General features: G+C 42.2%; 1 protein-coding gene across 2 annotated transcripts in view; it reads left to right on the top strand.

The window, feature by feature from the left end:
* The window catches only part of tbc1d32 (TBC1 domain family, member 32), a 64,922-nt gene extending 61,751 nt beyond the window's left edge, over window positions 1–3,171 (top strand). For both annotated transcript variants that reach the window (XM_076037558.1, XM_076037557.1), the window contains one exon: window positions 2,321–3,171. In XM_076037558.1, coding sequence (XP_075893673.1) covers window positions 2,321–2,440 — 120 coding nt within the window. In that variant the 3' untranslated portion in view covers window positions 2,441–3,171. The remainder of the gene's footprint in view (window positions 1–2,320) is intronic.
* The last annotated feature ends 13,697 nt before the right edge of the window (window positions 3,172–16,868 follow it).

Here is a 16,868-nt window from a genome sequence, read left to right as displayed (position 1 = left end):
CCTGAGCTTGCCAGTGAGCTACGGTGGCCATGGGCAGTATATTAAGCTTTTACCAATATAAAAATCATAAATCAAGCCAAATGTCACACACTGGAACCTTTACGGTATGAAATGGTTGAAAATTATGTTAAACTGCCATTATTGTAACGTCAATATTAACATTATGATAACATTTTTGGAAGCCAAACCGGCCATTGTCACAGTGCGCAGTAACTTCTTCACAGCAACAACTTTTTCTCAAGGTGAAAGGAAGCAGATCAAAAGCCGAGTAAAGACAGACTTAAAATTGAATTTAAAATCTACAAGATTTCCGACTTCCCAGCAACCTGCAAAATTGTAACTTAATAACTTGCGAGGCATTGATACAGATCAGTAGTGCGACTGAGATGTTTTACTCTAAACCAAATCTTGAACATAGTTTTAAAAAAAATATGGCAGTTTGGGAGAAGAAGGGTTTGTGCAAAAAGGGGTATTTTTGATCGTGAAACATTTTGAAAAATGATCTTTTCCCAAAAGAGTAAAGTCATTGAACAGAGAGGATGGCAGTGCCCACCAGCTGCTGTGTAATTAAGAATAATACAGTGTGTAAATGGAATGCCATTCCAAGACATCAATTTACATCCTCACTTTGCTCTTGAAGGTTTCATTACCGCCTCTGTCATGTCCTTGTCAGTATTACCAGCTAAGCAAAAAGATTAATTCAATTCTTCAAAACTCTTGCGCAGCTTGATTAAATAAAAGTGGCCTGCTGACAAGTTGGAGAAGCCATTAAACAAACATTTTTTTTTTCCTTCGCGCGGCTCGGCTCGGATAACAAATGAGGGTGAAACCGAGTTGATTGTTTCACCTTGTTGTTCTGAACCTGCTGCTACATTTTCACTGATTTGCTAATTGATAGTGCCTTGTGCCGCGCTACACCCACCCAAGTCGTTTGCTCCGTGACGGCATTTGCATTGCCCACAAGGCCGGGTGTTGCGTTGCTGTTAGCCTGCAGACTGGAAACTCAGGTAGCAATCGCACTAGTACTGGAAATTAAAATGCTCACCAAACAAATTTGCCGGATTAAACTTCCCTGCGTCTGCTCTCAGACAGTGGAGCTATCACGATGCATTAGGACGTATCATGTGCGTGTTACGCGGCAGAAGTGCTTGAACTCATTAAGATTTTGTTTGCCTCCCCCCCCCCCACCGAAACATGGAAACTCATTACCTGACCACTAAGCTGGGATGCTGTTCCCTGACACGGTGCAGCATCCAGTTGGCAGGGATTTGATTTCATGTTCTGTGAATTTGAGACAGCCAAGTATTTTAATGAATGGGATGGATTGACGCCCTACAAGCTGAATGACAATAAAGAGAGCAGTGTTGTTGGGATTACTCCTTAAAAGTAATCCGATTACTTCAGATACTTTGTTTCATAAGTAATCAATTAGTCATTCATTTGTCACTCATGTGCCTGATCCATGTGTTGAAACTGTCCTCTTCCTCAGGCTCTACATATTTTGACACGATGTGAACTCAGAATAGAAAACGAACGTGTGACAATTTGACATTGACATATATTGCATATTTTCCACAATGAAACGTCTTTTGTGTCCCTATAGAGCGCCTGCATCAAAGTCAACAGCTTCCAAATCCTAATTTAAATCAGGCGGTTACAACCACTTTAGCGCGTGTTGGCAATTACGCATGCAATCTTAGATCACCCGCAACACGCAAACCAACAACACGCACAATCTACAAGCGTGCGCCCGCAATTCGGTGCATACAACGAAGAATATTGCTAATGTCGGAGGAGCCCATATGTCCAGAAGTGTGTCAGTAATGAGATGTGGCTCTTTCTTCACTGTCTTTTTTTTTTTTTTTTCTACTTTGTTTAATAAGTAATCAATTACTAATTACTTTCAATAAAAAAGATAAAGTAACAGTTGCTCAGTGCTTTGGAGTTAACTTTATTAAAGTGCAAATTTTGCAATTCCAAATATTGCCTCTATCCTCTTGACACGATTGAATGTTGCCGGAGTACTGGAGCCGCCGTAGCTCACTGGCAAACTCGGGAGGGCGAGGGGGAGTGAAAGAGCGCTGCAATCTAAAATGTGACCACTTGATTTTGTTGTTTCCTCTTAAAAATCTTAACTTTAACCTTAACATCACAACCCATTCCTGGATGTCTCACTCTGCCAACATCCAAAAGCCACATTAAACAACACCGCTGAATAAAACACAGCTTGACACAAAATCGCCCAGCATCATTATTCATCAAGCGCTTCACTTAGTCTTTTCTCTGGCTGATCACTGTCTTTTTTTTTTTTTATCCGCAGGAGGAACCGATCCAGGGTTTTAAGATCAGCAGCTACCTGGAGTTTATGGAGGGACTCGAGTGCAACTACAGGAAACTTGTTCTCTCCGACATGAAGAACATGAAAAACCCCGTCGAGTAAGAAAGGGCGGAGGACATTTTTAAAGTGGACACATGGGTCCCCCCCCTGGCCCCCCCAATCATTGACTGTACAAACCCAATATACACTTGAGTTTTTGTGGATGAGTTTTTAGGATGAGATGGATAATCATGACTTTTCAATCTTTCAAGATTCAAGAAAATCCCCAAACGGCAACGACTGGCAGCAATGACATCCATAGAGATGTTTTCTTATATGATGCATAGTGTGGCAAATTATATATATGTAATGTAGTAATAATAATGTAGTAATGCAGTAAAGTAAGAAGTCTAAACCCTTTGCGCTAGAACTATGAGCCACCTCTATAACCTAGAGTTCTCTGCTAGCCATTATGATTACTCCAGTTATGAAGAGTGAGGCCCTCTTTACATGGTAGTGAATCTGGGGCCCCTTACTTAAGTTTTTTTTTTTTTTGCCTGAGACTTTGGTCTGTTTACACAACCCTGGCATCATTGTGGGCACACTCTGCCGTGAATGGGGAACCAAACTGATGGAGTAGCAAGTCAGAGAGGCTAATTGCGGAGGCGATGGCATCATTAACTTCAGTGTTAGTTTAATCACTCTCACTGTTAAAACAGAAGAAGAAAAATAATGCTTTTATCATGCACTCATCCTCATGGTTAGAAAAAATGATAATATTCACAAACTTGATACCTTTTAAAATGTGTGTGGATTATGCAAACATGATGTAAATACATGCAGCATGTTTTGAAGATGGTGGATTTCTTTTTAATATTCATATATTTCTGTTTATTTATTTATTTATTTCTATTCTGAGGTATTAAAGAAAGCACCTCGGTTGCAGCAGGTTCTCTGTCATTTTAAGTGTCTGCTTGGACAAATTAACCGCCTTCGGAATGGCACGTTGCCATGGTTTTTGTCAAGCCGCGGCCGACCTCCTCTTGCCTCTTCACACACGCCATCAATGCCGAGACACGCCATGGTGCATCACTCTTGTTTGTGTACTTCGGCGGGTCTTTGTATAAAAGATGCATGAGGCAGGTCGTATCATTGTGAAATACCCTCATTAGTAACCACCACCTTGTCCTTCCCTCCTGCACTACCACCCTGTTGTCCCTCTTCAGACACACTTGGGGTCTGAATAATAAATGAGTTCATCACGTCTTCTCTCCTCCCTGCCACAACGGTGTTTACCGGGGGAATGTGCAGGTCAGAGCGGAGACGGCTGATCAAAAAAGATGACAGATTCGCCACTGAAAGCTCCGAACATTAAGGTCACAGTGCAACAAACTCCCAACAGGTTGTATTCGACATAAACTTTCAAGGTGAAATGAGTTTTGGTATTTGACATGGTTGACATATTTGATGTTTGCGCAAATGTGGAGATGTATTTATTTTCTTCTTTCTTTTTTTTTATTTTATTTAAAAATTTTGTCCAAATAAAAAGGCCAATTATCTGTAAAATAACCAAAGCAGTAGTTTTCTGGGTTGGAAATCGTTCTGGATGAGCTGCATGGTTGTTGTATAGAAACAAAAAATCTTCTGCAAAACAATTAGATAAATTAATTAATCAATTAGTTAATTACCCAAAATTTTCTGATTTCAATAGCATATTTCTTTACATGTATGACACCTCCTGAATCTCATTTGAGGCCTTCTATCAAATAAATGGGTATCCTGAAGTTGACCCTTCTCATGGATTTAAGAAGGCTCCAAAGAAGGGTGCTAAGATAACGACGTTTGTCCACATCACTCCTTTACAACCTTATCATATCTGTCATTAAGATCATTTGAGCTTTTTACCACCGCAATCATAAAACCAAATCCATTGATTCCAGACGAATGGATCAATAAAGATTAGACGGCTAACAAAGAAAATGAAACCAAAACACATTCGCCAGCACGCGTCAAGTAAAACAGAGGACTCACAGGATTAACTGGACCCACGTATGAAATGATGAAAGCTATCCCACCGACTCATTTAGTAACACTAGTAGACCAGCGCCAAGGCAATATTGATTATTACTGCGTGTCAAGTTGCTGCTGCAATCTCCGAACGAAAGAATCACTTCGAGTCTATATGTCAGCGCCGGGGCTGAGATTCAACCCATATTAGACGTTTCTGAGTTTTAGTGTGGTGGAGCATGAAGGAGAAGAAGACTGATTTAGCTGGAGTCGAAGGTGGAGGACATCAATCAGTAGAACGGTGACTCCACTCAACAGAGAGAAATAAATGCAACCAACTGTTGGATTAACGACACCTCAAGCTCAGAGCGGCCTTCTACATGATTCACAGAGCAAACTTGGGGACAACTGACCCGCTCTGAATAAACAGGCCGTCTGCCCCCCAGCGGATGCCGGATGAGGGGACAGTTAACCTTTTTGGAGAGAGAGAGAGAGAGAGAGAGAGAAAAATGGGACATAAAATGAAGTTTTTCGCTAGTGTGAATAAGGAAGTTACTTGACTCACGGACACGTGGGGCATTTCGACTGGGTTCACTGCACAATAAACTCAGGCCGGGATGTTCTGCATTGGCGCAGACTGAAAATGAGAAATGTGTTTTGCATTTAGAAATTAAATTCATGGCCAACAAAAAAATACAGTTGCTGCCTAATTGCAAAAATCTATGCATTTTTTTTTTGTGAGTTTGTGATGGTCCTGTACAGTAAGACAAACGGTCATGGGTCTAGATGCCCTGACACTGCCTGATGGATTTAGTCTACAAAAGCAGAGCTTGAAACCAGAGGGTGTGAGAATATCAGGGTCAGGTTGACCAAGTTGTGTGATGGGGAGGGGGTGGGGCTGGTGTGACAGAAGAACAAATAAATAATGTGCAAACACGTGGGAATTAAGGTTACAATGGAAAAAAGCAGTAATCTGTACACTTACTACATCTGTAGACGGTGAAATGCAGTTGGTGTGAGGTGAGTGCTCGTATGTGTGTGGGCGACACAGAAAGAGAGTTGGAGATTAATCCAGACAGCCATGCCTAAAAGTCATACAACTTTGAAATCTTGCCTTTAGTGTTTTCCTAAAATAATGAAAGATTTGAAGATATCTTTGTGAGAAATGCTGGGTTTGAATGGATTGAAAAGGCATTTTTAAGAGTATTCCATCAGATAAAAACACTCATACAATTGAAAGTGCACTTCACAATTATATTTTTTCAAAAACTAGACTGTCACAAATGATAAGACAGATGTAATTGTTCACCCTGTGGCTGGATATTAAACCCTTCATGAGGCAATAACGGTCTGAAATACATATGCTAATCCCTTGATCATCAACAGGTCAAAAAGGTGCAATGTACTCTGGGTGCAGTTTCTGCAGTACAGGATTCAGGAGGTAATGATGCCAGTTACAAAACCCCAACAAGAAGCACTTACTGCAATAAAAATACAAGTTAGTGCTCATGTCTGGGTCTTCTTGCTGACCAAATCTAGTTTTCCACTACTGGTATTTGCGGATAGTTGAAAAATCTTCATCCATACAACCTCAAAGAGAAGCACTTATGGTCAATGTCAACATCAGTGTCTCCGTTTGAGGTGATCTGGCTGTTTTGTCTAGAGACTATCCGGTTGTGATCCAAAGTCATTCATCTTCCAGCACTGTCTGGGTTAGGCGGGAAAAAGGTCAGCAACAATACCCCAACAAGAAGCACTTACTGCAATAAAAATACAAGTTAGTGCTCATGTCTGGGTCTTCTTGCTGACCAAATCTAGTTTTCCACTACTGGTAGTTGCGGATAGTTGAAAAGTCTTCATCCATACAACCTCAAAGAGAAGCACTTATGGTCAATGTCAACATCAGTGTCTCCGTTTGAGGTGATCTGGCTGTTTTGTCTAGAGACTATCCGGTTGTGATCCAAAGTCATTCAGTCTTCCAGCACTGTCTGGGTTCAGCAGGAAAAAGGTCAGCAACAATACCCCAACAAGAAGCACTTACTGCAATAAAAATACAAGCCAGTGCTTTTGTTTGAGTCTTCTTACTGACCAACTTAAAAAAGAAAGATGCAGACGTGACGCCTTGGCGGAGCATACCAGCCGTTTGTGAAGTCAAACCAATATGGAATACTTACTCAAGCAAGAGTCCAGCTGCAAAGGTTCCTGGATCTCTTCATGTGTAGCTCTTGCCATGTCTGCCCACAGAAGTGTAGTGGAGAGAGTTTGTGGCTCTGGTTTTAAACCCTTCTTGGAGGATGGCCAAATTGCTTTCAAGTCCCACCCACATTAAATACAATAAAGAGTCAAAACCTGCAAATTGTTTTTCATGACCAGACAATAACGGCCCGAAATACATATGCTAATCCCTTGATCATCAACAGGTCAAAAAGGTGCAAAGTACTCTGGGTGCAGTTTCTGCAGTCCAGGATTCAGGAGGTAATGATGCCAGTTACAAAACCCCAACAAGAAGCACTTACTGCAATAAAAATACAAGTTAGTGCTCATGTCTGGGTCTTCTTGCTGACCAAATCTAGTTTTCCACTATTGGTAGTTGCGGATAGTTGAAAAGTCTTCATCCATACAACCACAAAGAGAAGCACTTATGGTCAATGTCAACATCAGTGTCTCCGTTTGAGGTGATCTGGCTGTTTTGTCTAGAGACTATCCGGTTGTGATCCAAAGTCATTCTGTCTTCCAGCACTGTCCGGGTTAGACGGGAAAAAGGTCAGCAACAATACCCCAACAAGAAGCACTTACTGCAATAAAAATACAAGTTAGTGCTCATGTCTGGGTCTTCTTGCTGACCAAATCTAGTTTTCCACTACTGGTAGTTGCGGATAGTTGAAAAATCTTCATCCATACAACCTCAAAGAGAAGCACTTATGGTCAATGTCAACATCAGTGTCTCCGTTTGAGGTGATCTGGCTGTTTTGTCTAGAGACTATCCGGTTGTGATCTAAAGTCATTCAGTCTTCCAGCACTGTCTGGGTTAGGCAGGAAAAAGGTCAGCAACAATACCCCAACAAGAAGCACTTACTGCAATAAAAATACAAGTTAGTGCTCATGTCTGGGTCTTCTTGCTGACCAAATCTAGTTTTCCACTACTGGTAGTTGCGGATAGTTGAAAAGTCTTCATCCATACAACCTCAAAGAGAAGCACTTATGGTCAATGTCAACATCAGTGTCTCCGTTTGAGGTGATCTGGCTGTTTTGTCTAGAGACTATCCGGTTGTGATCCAAAGTCTTTCAGTCTTCCAGCACTGTCTGGGTTCGGCGGGAAAAAGGTCAGCAACAATACCCCAACAAGAAGCACTTACTGCAATAAAAATACAAGCCAGTGCTTTTGTTTGAGTCTTCTTACTGACCAACTTAAAAAAGAAAGATGCAGACGTGACGCCTTGGCGGAGCATACCAGCCGTTTGTGAAGTCAAACCAATATGGAATACTTACTCAAGCAAGAGTCCAGCTGCAAAGGTTCCTGGATCTCTTCATGTGTAGCTCTTGCCATGTCTGCCCACAGAAGTGTAGTGGAGAGAGTTTGTGGCTCTGGTTTTAAACCCTTCTTGGAGGATGGCCAAATTGCTTTCAAGTCCCACCCACATTAAATACAATAAAGAGTCAAAACCTGCAAATTGTTCTTGATGACCAGACAATAACGGCCCGAAATACATATGCTAATCCCTTGATCATCAACAGGTCAAAAAGGTGCAAAGTACTCTGGGTGCAGTTTCTGCAGTCCAGGATTCAGGAGGTAATGATGCCAGTTACAAAACCCCAACAAGAAGCACTTACTGCAATAAAAATACAAGTTAGTGCTCATGTCTGGGTCTTCTTGCTGACCAAATCTAGTTTTCCACTACTGGTAGTTGCGGATAGTTGAAAAATCTTCATCCATACAACCTCAAAGAGAAGCACTTATGGTCAATGTCAACATCAGTGTCTCCGTTTGAGGTGATCTGGCTGTTTTGTCTAGAGACAATCCGGTTGTGATCCAAAGTCATTCAGTCTTCCAGCACTGTCTTGGTTAGGCGGGAAAAAGGTCAGCAACAATACCCCAACAAGAAGCACTTACTGCAATAAAATTACAAGTTAGTGCTAATGTCTGGGTCTTCTTGCTGACCAAATCTAGTTTTCCACTACTGGTAGTTGTGGATAGTTGAAAAATCTTCATCCATACAACCTCAAAGAGAAGCACTTATGGTCAATGTCAACATCAGTGTCTCCGTTTGAGGTGATCTGGCTGTTTTGTCTAGAGACTATCCGGTTGTGATCCAAAGTCATTCAGTCTTCCAGCACTGTCTGGGTTCGGCAGGAAAAAGGTCAGCAACAATACCCCAACAAGAAGCACTTACTGCAATAAAAATACAAGTTAGTGCTCATGTCTGGGTCTTCTTGCTGACCAAATCTAGTTTTCCACTACTGGTAGTTGCGGATAGTTGAAAAGTCTTCATCCATACAACCTCAAAGAGAAGCACTTATGGTCAATGTCAACATCAGTGTCTCCGTTTGAGGTGATCTGGCTGTTTTGTCTAGAGACTATCCGGTTGTGATCCAAAGTCATTCTGTCTTCCAGCACTGTCTGGGTTAGGCGGGAAAAAGGTCAGCAACAATACCCCAACAAGAAGCACTTACTGCAATAAAATTACAAGTTAGTGCTCATGTCTGGGTCTTCTTGCTGACCAAATCTAGTTTTCCACTACTGGTAGTTGCGGATAGTTGAAAAGTCTTCATCCATACAACCACAAAGAGAAGCACTTATGGTCAATGTCAACATCAGTGTCTCCGTTTGAGGTGATCTGGCTGTTTTGTCTAGAGACTATCCGGTTGTGATCCAAAGTCATTCTGTCTTCCAGCACTGTCCGGGTTAGGTGGGAAAAAGGTCAGCAACAATACCCCAACAAGAAGCACTTACTGCAATAAAAATACAAGCCAGTGCTTTTGTTTGAGTCTTCTTACTGACCAACTTAAAAAAGAAAGATGCAGACGTGACGCCTTGGCGGTGCATACCAGCCGTTTGTGAAGTCAAACCAATATGGAATACTTACTCAAGCAAGAGTCCAGCTGCAAAGGTTCCTGGATCTCTTCATGTGTAGCTCTTGCCATGTCTGCCCACAGAAGTGTAGTGGAGAGTTTGTGGCTCTGGTTTTAAACCCTTCTTGGAGGATGGCCAAATGGCTTTCAAGTCCCACCCACATTAAATACAATAAAGAGTCAAAACCTGCAAATTGTTCTTGGTGACCAGACAATAACGGCCCAAAATACATATGCTAATCCCTTGATCATCAACAGGTCAAAAAGGTGCAAAGTACTCTGGGTGCAGTTTCTGCAGTACAGGATTCAGGAGGTAATGATGCCAGTTACAAAACCCCAACAAGAAGCACTTACTGCAATAAAAATACAAGTTAGTGCTCATGTCTGGGTCTTCTTGCTGACCAAATCTAGTTTTCCACTACTGGTAGTTGCGGATAGTTGAAAAGTCTTCATCCATACAACCTCAAAGAGAAGCACTTATGGTCAATGTCAACATCAGTGTCTCCGTTTGAGGTGATCTGGCTGTTTTGTCTAGAGACTATCCGGTTGTGATCCAAAGTCATTCAGTCTTCCAGCACTGTCTGGGTTCAGCAGGAAAAAGGTCAGCAACAATACCCCAACAAGAAGCACTTACTGCAATAAAAATACAAGCCAGTGCTTTTGTTTGAGTCTTCTTACTGACCAACTTAAAAAAGAAAGATGCAGACGTGACGCCTTGGCGGAGCATACCAGCCGTTTGTGAAGTCAAACCAATATGGAATACTTACTCAAGCAAGAGTCCAGCTGCAAAGGTTCCTGGATCTCTTCATGTGTAGCTCTTGCCATGTCTGCCCACAGAAGTGTAGTGGAGAGAGTTTGTGGCTCTGGTTTTAAACCCTTCTTGGAGGATGGCCAAATTGCTTTCAAGTCCCACCCACATTAAATACAATAAAGAGTCAAAACCTGCAAATTGTTCTTGATGACCAGACAATAACGGCCCGAAATACATATGCTAATCCCTTGATCATCAACAGGTCAAAAAGGTGCAAAGTACTCTGGGTGCAGTTTCTGCAGTACAGGATTCAGGAGGTAATGATGCCAGTTACAAAACCCCAACAAGAAGCACTTACTGCAATAAAAATACAAGTTAGTGCTCATGTCTGGGTCTTCTTGCTGACCAAATCTAGTTTTCCACTACTGGTAGTTGCGGATAGTTGAAAAGTCTTCATCCATACAACCACAAAGAGAAGCACTTATGGTCAATGTCAACATCAGTGTCTCCGTTTGAGGTGATCTGGCTGTTTTGTCTAGAGACTATCCGGTTGTGATCCAAAGTCATTGTGTCTTCCAGCACTGTCCGGGTAGACGGGAAAAAGGTCAGCAACAATACCCCAACAAGAAGCACTTACTGCAATAAAAATACAAGTTAGTGCTCATGTCTGGGTCTTCTTGCTGACCAAATCTAGTTTTCCACTACTGGTAGTTGCGGATAGTTGAAAAATCTTCATCCATACAACCTCAAAGAGAAGCACTTATGGTCAATGTCAACATCAGTGTCTCCGTTTGAGGTGATCTGGCTGTTTTGTCTAGAGACTGTCCGGTTGTGATCCAAAGTCATTCAGTCTTCCAGCACTGTCTGGGTTAGGCGGGAAAAAGGTCAGCAACAATACCCCAACAAGAAGCACTTACTGCAATAAAAATACAAGCCAGTGCTTTTGTTTGAGTCTTCTTACTGACCAACTTAAAAAAGAAAGATGCAGACGTGACGCCTTGGCGGAGCATACCAGCCGTTTGTGAAGTCAAACCAATATGGAATACTTACTCAAGCAAGAGTCCAGCTGCAAAGGTTCCTGGATCTCTTCATGTGTAGCTCTTGCCATGTCTGCCCACAGAAGTGTAGTGGAGAGAGTTTGTGGCTCTGGTTTTAAACCCTTCTTGGAGGATGGCCAAATTGCTTTCAAGTCCCACCCACATTAAATACAATAAAGAGTCAAAACCTGCAAATTGTTTTTCATGACCAGACAATAACGGCCCGAAATACATATGCTAATCCCTTGATCATCAACAGGTCAAAAAGGTGCAAAGTACTCTGGGTGCAGTTTCTGCAGTCCAGGATTCAGGAGGTAATGATGCCAGTTACAAAACCCCAACAAGAAGCACTTACTGCAATAAAAATACAAGTTAGTGCTCATGTCTGGGTCTTCTTGCTGACCAAATCTAGTTTTCCACTATTGGTAGTTGCGGATAGTTGAAAAGTCTTCATCCATACAACCACAAAGAGAAGCACTTATGGTCAATGTCAACATCAGTGTCTCCGTTTGAGGTGATCTGGCTGTTTTGTCTAGAGACTATCCGGTTGTGATCCAAAGTCATTCTGTCTTCCAGCACTGTCCGGGTTAGACGGGAAAAAGGTCAGCAACAATACCCCAACAAGAAGCACTTACTGCAATAAAAATACAAGTTAGTGCTCATGTCTGGGTCTTCTTGCTGACCAAATCTAGTTTTCCACTACTGGTAGTTGCGGATAGTTGAAAAATCTTCATCCATACAACCTCAAAGAGAAGCACTTATGGTCAATGTCAACATCAGTGTCTCCGTTTGAGGTGATCTGGCTGTTTTGTCTAGAGACTATCCGGTTGTGATCTAAAGTCATTCAGTCTTCCAGCACTGTCTGGGTTAGGCAGGAAAAAGGTCAGCAACAATACCCCAACAAGAAGCACTTACTGCAATAAAAATACAAGTTAGTGCTCATGTCTGGGTCTTCTTGCTGACCAAATCTAGTTTTCCACTACTGGTAGTTGCGGATAGTTGAAAAGTCTTCATCCATACAACCTCAAAGAGAAGCACTTATGGTCAATGTCAACATCAGTGTCTCCGTTTGAGGTGATCTGGCTGTTTTGTCTAGAGACTATCCGGTTGTGATCCAAAGTCATTCTGTCTTCCAGCACTGTCTGGGTTCGGCGGGAAAAAGGTCAGCAACAATACCCCAACAAGAAGCACTTACTGCAATAAAAATACAAGCCAGTGCTTTTGTTTGAGTCTTCTTACTGACCAACTTAAAAAAGAAAGATGCAGACGTGACGCCTTGGCGGAGCATACCAGCCGTTTGTGAAGTCAAACCAATATGGAATACTTACTCAAGCAAGAGTCCAGCTGCAAAGGTTCCTGGATCTCTTCATGTGTAGCTCTTGCCATGTCTGCCCACAGAAGTGTAGTGGAGAGAGTTTGTGGCTCTGGTTTTAAACCCTTCTTGGAGGATGGCCAAATTGCTTTCAAGTCCCACCCACATTAAATACAATAAAGAGTCAAAACCTGCAAATTGTTCTTGATGACCAGACAATAACGGCCCGAAATACATATGCTAATCCCTTGATCATCAACAGGTCAAAAAGGTGCAAAGTACTCTGGGTGCAGTTTCTGCAGTACAGAATTCAGGAGGTAATGATGCCAGTTACAAAACCCCAACAAGAAGCACTTACTGCAATAAAAATACAAGTTAGTGCTCATGTCTGGGTCTTCTTGCTGACCAAATCTAGTTTTCCACTACTGGTAGTTGCGGATAGTTGAAAAGTCTTCATCCATACAACCACAAAGAGAAGCACTTATGGTCAATGTCAACATCAGTGTCTCCGTTTGAGGTGATCTGGCTGTTTTGTCTAGAGACTATCCGGTTGTGATCCAAAGTCATTCTGTCTTCCAGCACTGTCCGGGTTAGACGGGAAAAAGGTCAGCAACAATACCCCAACAAGAAGCACTTACTGCAATAAAAATACAAGTTAGTGCTCATGTCTGGGTCTTCTTGCTGACCAAATCTAGATTTCCACTACTGGTAGTTGCGGATAGTTGAAAAATCTTCATCCATACAACCTCAAAGAGAAGCACTTATGGTCAATGTCAACATCAGTGTCTCCGTTTGAGGTGATCTGGCTGTTTTGTCTAGAGACTATCCGGTTGTGATCCAAAGTCATTCAGTCTTCCAGCACTGTCTGGGTTCAGCAGGAAAAAGGTCAGCAACAATACCCCAACAAGAAGCACTTACTGCAATAAAAATACAAGCCAGTGCTTTTGTTTGAGTCTTCTTACTGACCAACTTAAAAAAGAAAGATGCAGACGTGACGCCTTGGCGGAGCATGCCAGCCGTTTGTGAAGTCAAACCAATATGGAATACTTACTCAAGCAAGAGTCCAGCTGCAAAGGTTCCGGGATCTCTTCATGTGTAGCTCTTGCCATGTCTGCCCACAGAAGTGTAGTGGAGAGAGTTTGTGGCTCTGGTTTTAAACCCTTCTTGGAGGATGGCCAAATTGCTTTCAAGTCCCACCCACATTAAATACAATAAAGAGTCAAAACCTGCAAATTGTTCTTGATGACCAGACAATAACGGCCCGAAATACATATGCTAATCCCTTGATCATCAACAGGTCAAAAAGGTGCAAAGTACTCTGGGTGCAGTTTCTGCAGTCCAGGATTCAGGAGGTAATGATGCCAGTTACAAAACCCCAACAAGAAGCACTTACTGCAATAAAAATACAAGTTAGTGCTCATGTCTGGGTCTTCTTGCTGACCAAATCTAGTTTTCCACTACTGGTAGTTGCGGATAGTTGAAAAATCTTCATCCATACAACCTCAAAGAGAAGCACTTATGGTCAATGTCAACATCAGTGTCTCCGTTTGAGGTGATCTGGCTGTTTTGTCTAGAGACAATCCGGTTGTGATCCAAAGTCATTCAGTCTTCCAGCACTGTCTTGGTTAGGCGGGAAAAAGGTCAGCAACAATACCCCAACAAGAAGCACTTACTGCAATAAAATTACAAGTTAGTGCTAATGTCTGGGTCTTCTTGCTGACCAAATCTAGTTTTCCACTACTGGTAGTTGTGGATAGTTGAAAAATCTTCATCCATACAACCTCAAAGAGAAGCACTTATGGTCAATGTCAACATCAGTGTCTCCGTTTGAGGTGATCTGGCTGTTTTGTCTAGAGACTATCCGGTTGTGATCCAAAGTCATTCAGTCTTCCAGCACTGTCTGGGTTCGGCAGGAAAAAGGTCAGCAACAATACCCCAACAAGAAGCACTTACTGCAATAAAAATACAAGTTAGTGCTCATGTCTGGGTCTTCTTGCTGACCAAATCTAGATTTCCTCTACTGGTAGTTGCGGATAGTTGAAAAATCCTCATCCATACAACCTCAAAGAGAAGCACTTATGGTCAATGTCAACATCAGTGTCTCCGTTTGAGGTGATCTGGCTGTTTTGTCTAGAGACTATCTGGTTGTGATCCAAAGTCTTTCAGTCTTCCAGCACTGTCTGGGTTCGGCGGGAAAAAGGTCAGCAACAATACCCCAACAAGAAGCACTTACTGCAATAAAAATACAAGCCAGTGCTTTTGTTTGAGTCTTCTTACTGACCAACTTAAAAAAGAAAGATCCAGACGTGACGCCTTGGCGGAGCATACCAGCCGTTTGTGAAGTCAAACCAATATGGAATACTTACTCAAGCAAGAGTCCAGCTGCAAAGGTTCCTGGATCTCTTCATGTGTAGCTCTTGCCATGTCTGCCCACAGAAGTGTAGTGGAGAGAGTTTGTGGCTCTGGTTTTAAACCCTTCTTGGAGGATGGCCAAATTGCTTTCAAGTCCCACCCACATTAAATACAATAAAGAGTCAAAACCTGCAAATTGTTCTTGATGACCAGACAATAACGGCCCGAAATACATATGCTAATCCCTTGATCATCAACAGGTCAAAAAGGTGCAAAGTACTCTGGGTGCAGTTTCTGCAGTACAGGATTAAGGAGGTAATGATGCCAGTTACAAAACCCCAACAAGAAGCACTTACTGCAATAAAAATACAAGTTAGTGCTCATGTCTGGGTCTTCTTGCTGACCAAATCTAGTTTTCCACTACTGGTAGTTGAGGATAGTTGAAAAGTCTTCATCCATACAACCACAAAGAGAAGCACTTATGGTCAATGTCAACATCAGTGTCTCCGTTTGAGGTGATCTGGCTGTTTTGTCTAGAGACTATCCGGTTGTGATCCAAAGTCATTCTGTCTTCCAGCACTGTCCGGGTTAGACGGGAAAAAGGTCAGCAACAATACCCCAACAAGAAGCACTTACTGCAATAAAAATACAAGTTAGTGCTCATGTCTGGGTCTTCTTGCTGACCAAATCTAGTTTTCCACTACTGGTAGTTGCGGATAGTTGAAAAATCTTCATCCATACAACCTCAAAGAGAAGCACTTATGGTCAATGTCAACATCAGTGTCTCCGTTTGAGGTGATCTGGCTGTTTTGTCTAGAGACAATCCGGTTGTGATCCAAAGTCATTCAGTCTTCCAGCACTGTCTTGGTTAGGCGGGAAAAAGGTCAGCAACAATACCCCAACAAGAAGCACTTACTGCAATAAAATTACAAGTTAGTGCTAATGTCTGGGTCTTCTTGCTGACCAAATCTAGTTTTCCACTACTGGTAGTTGTGGATAGTTGAAAAATCTTCATCCATACAACCTCAAAGAGAAGCACTTATGGTCAATGTCAACATCAGTGTCTCCGTTTGAGGTGATCTGGCTGTTTTGTCTAGAGACTATCCGGTTGTGATCCAAAGTCATTCAGTCTTCCAGCACTGTCTGGGTTCGGCAGGAAAAAGGTCAGCAACAATACCCCAACAAGAAGCACTTACTGCAATAAAAATACAAGTTAGTGCTCATGTCTGGGTCTTCTTGCTGACCAAATCTAGATTTCCTCTACTGGTAGTTGCGGATAGTTGAAAAATCCTCATCCATACAACCTCAAAGAGAAGCACTTATGGTCAATGTCAACATCAGTGTCTCCGTTTGAGGTGATCTGGCTGTTTTGTCTAGAGACTATCTGGTTGTGATCCAAAGTCTTTCAGTCTTCCAGCACTGTCTGGGTTCGGCGGGAAAAAGGTCAGCAACAATACCCCAACAAGAAGCACTTACTGCAATAAAAATACAAGCCAGTGCTTTTGTTTGAGTCTTCTTACTGACCAACTTAAAAAAGAAAGATGCAGACGTGACGCCTTGGCGGAGCATACCAGCCGTTTGTGAAGTCAAACCAATATGGAATACTTACTCAAGCAAGAGTCCAGCTGCAAAGGTTCCTGGATCTCTTCATGTGTAGCTCTTGCCATGTCTGCCCACAGAAGTGTAGTGGAGAGAGTTTGTGGCTCTGGTTTTAAACCCTTCTTGGAGGATGGCCAAATTGCTTTCAAGTCCCACCCACATTAAATACAATAAAGAGTCAAAACCTGCAAATTGTTCTTGATGACCAGACAATCACGGCCCAAAATACATATGCTAATCCCTTGATCATCAACAGGTCAAAAAGGTGCAAAGTACTCTGGGTGCAGTTTCTGCAGTACAGGATTCAGGAGGTAATGATGCCAGTTACAAAACCCCAACAAGAAGCACTTACTGCAATAAAAATACAAGTTAGTGCTCATGTCTGGGTCTTCTTGCTGACCAAATCTAGTTTTCCACTACTGG

Source organism: Nelusetta ayraudi, unplaced genomic scaffold (genome assembly GCF_046127955.1).
Source record: "Nelusetta ayraudi isolate G7.1 ecotype Tasmania unplaced genomic scaffold, CSIRO-AGI_Nayr_v1 ptg000052l, whole genome shotgun sequence".
Classification (NCBI taxonomy): Eukaryota; Metazoa; Chordata; class Actinopteri; order Tetraodontiformes; family Monacanthidae; genus Nelusetta; species Nelusetta ayraudi.
The sequence above is the reverse complement of the archived record's forward strand: the minus strand, read 5'-3'. Positions and strand labels throughout refer to the sequence as shown.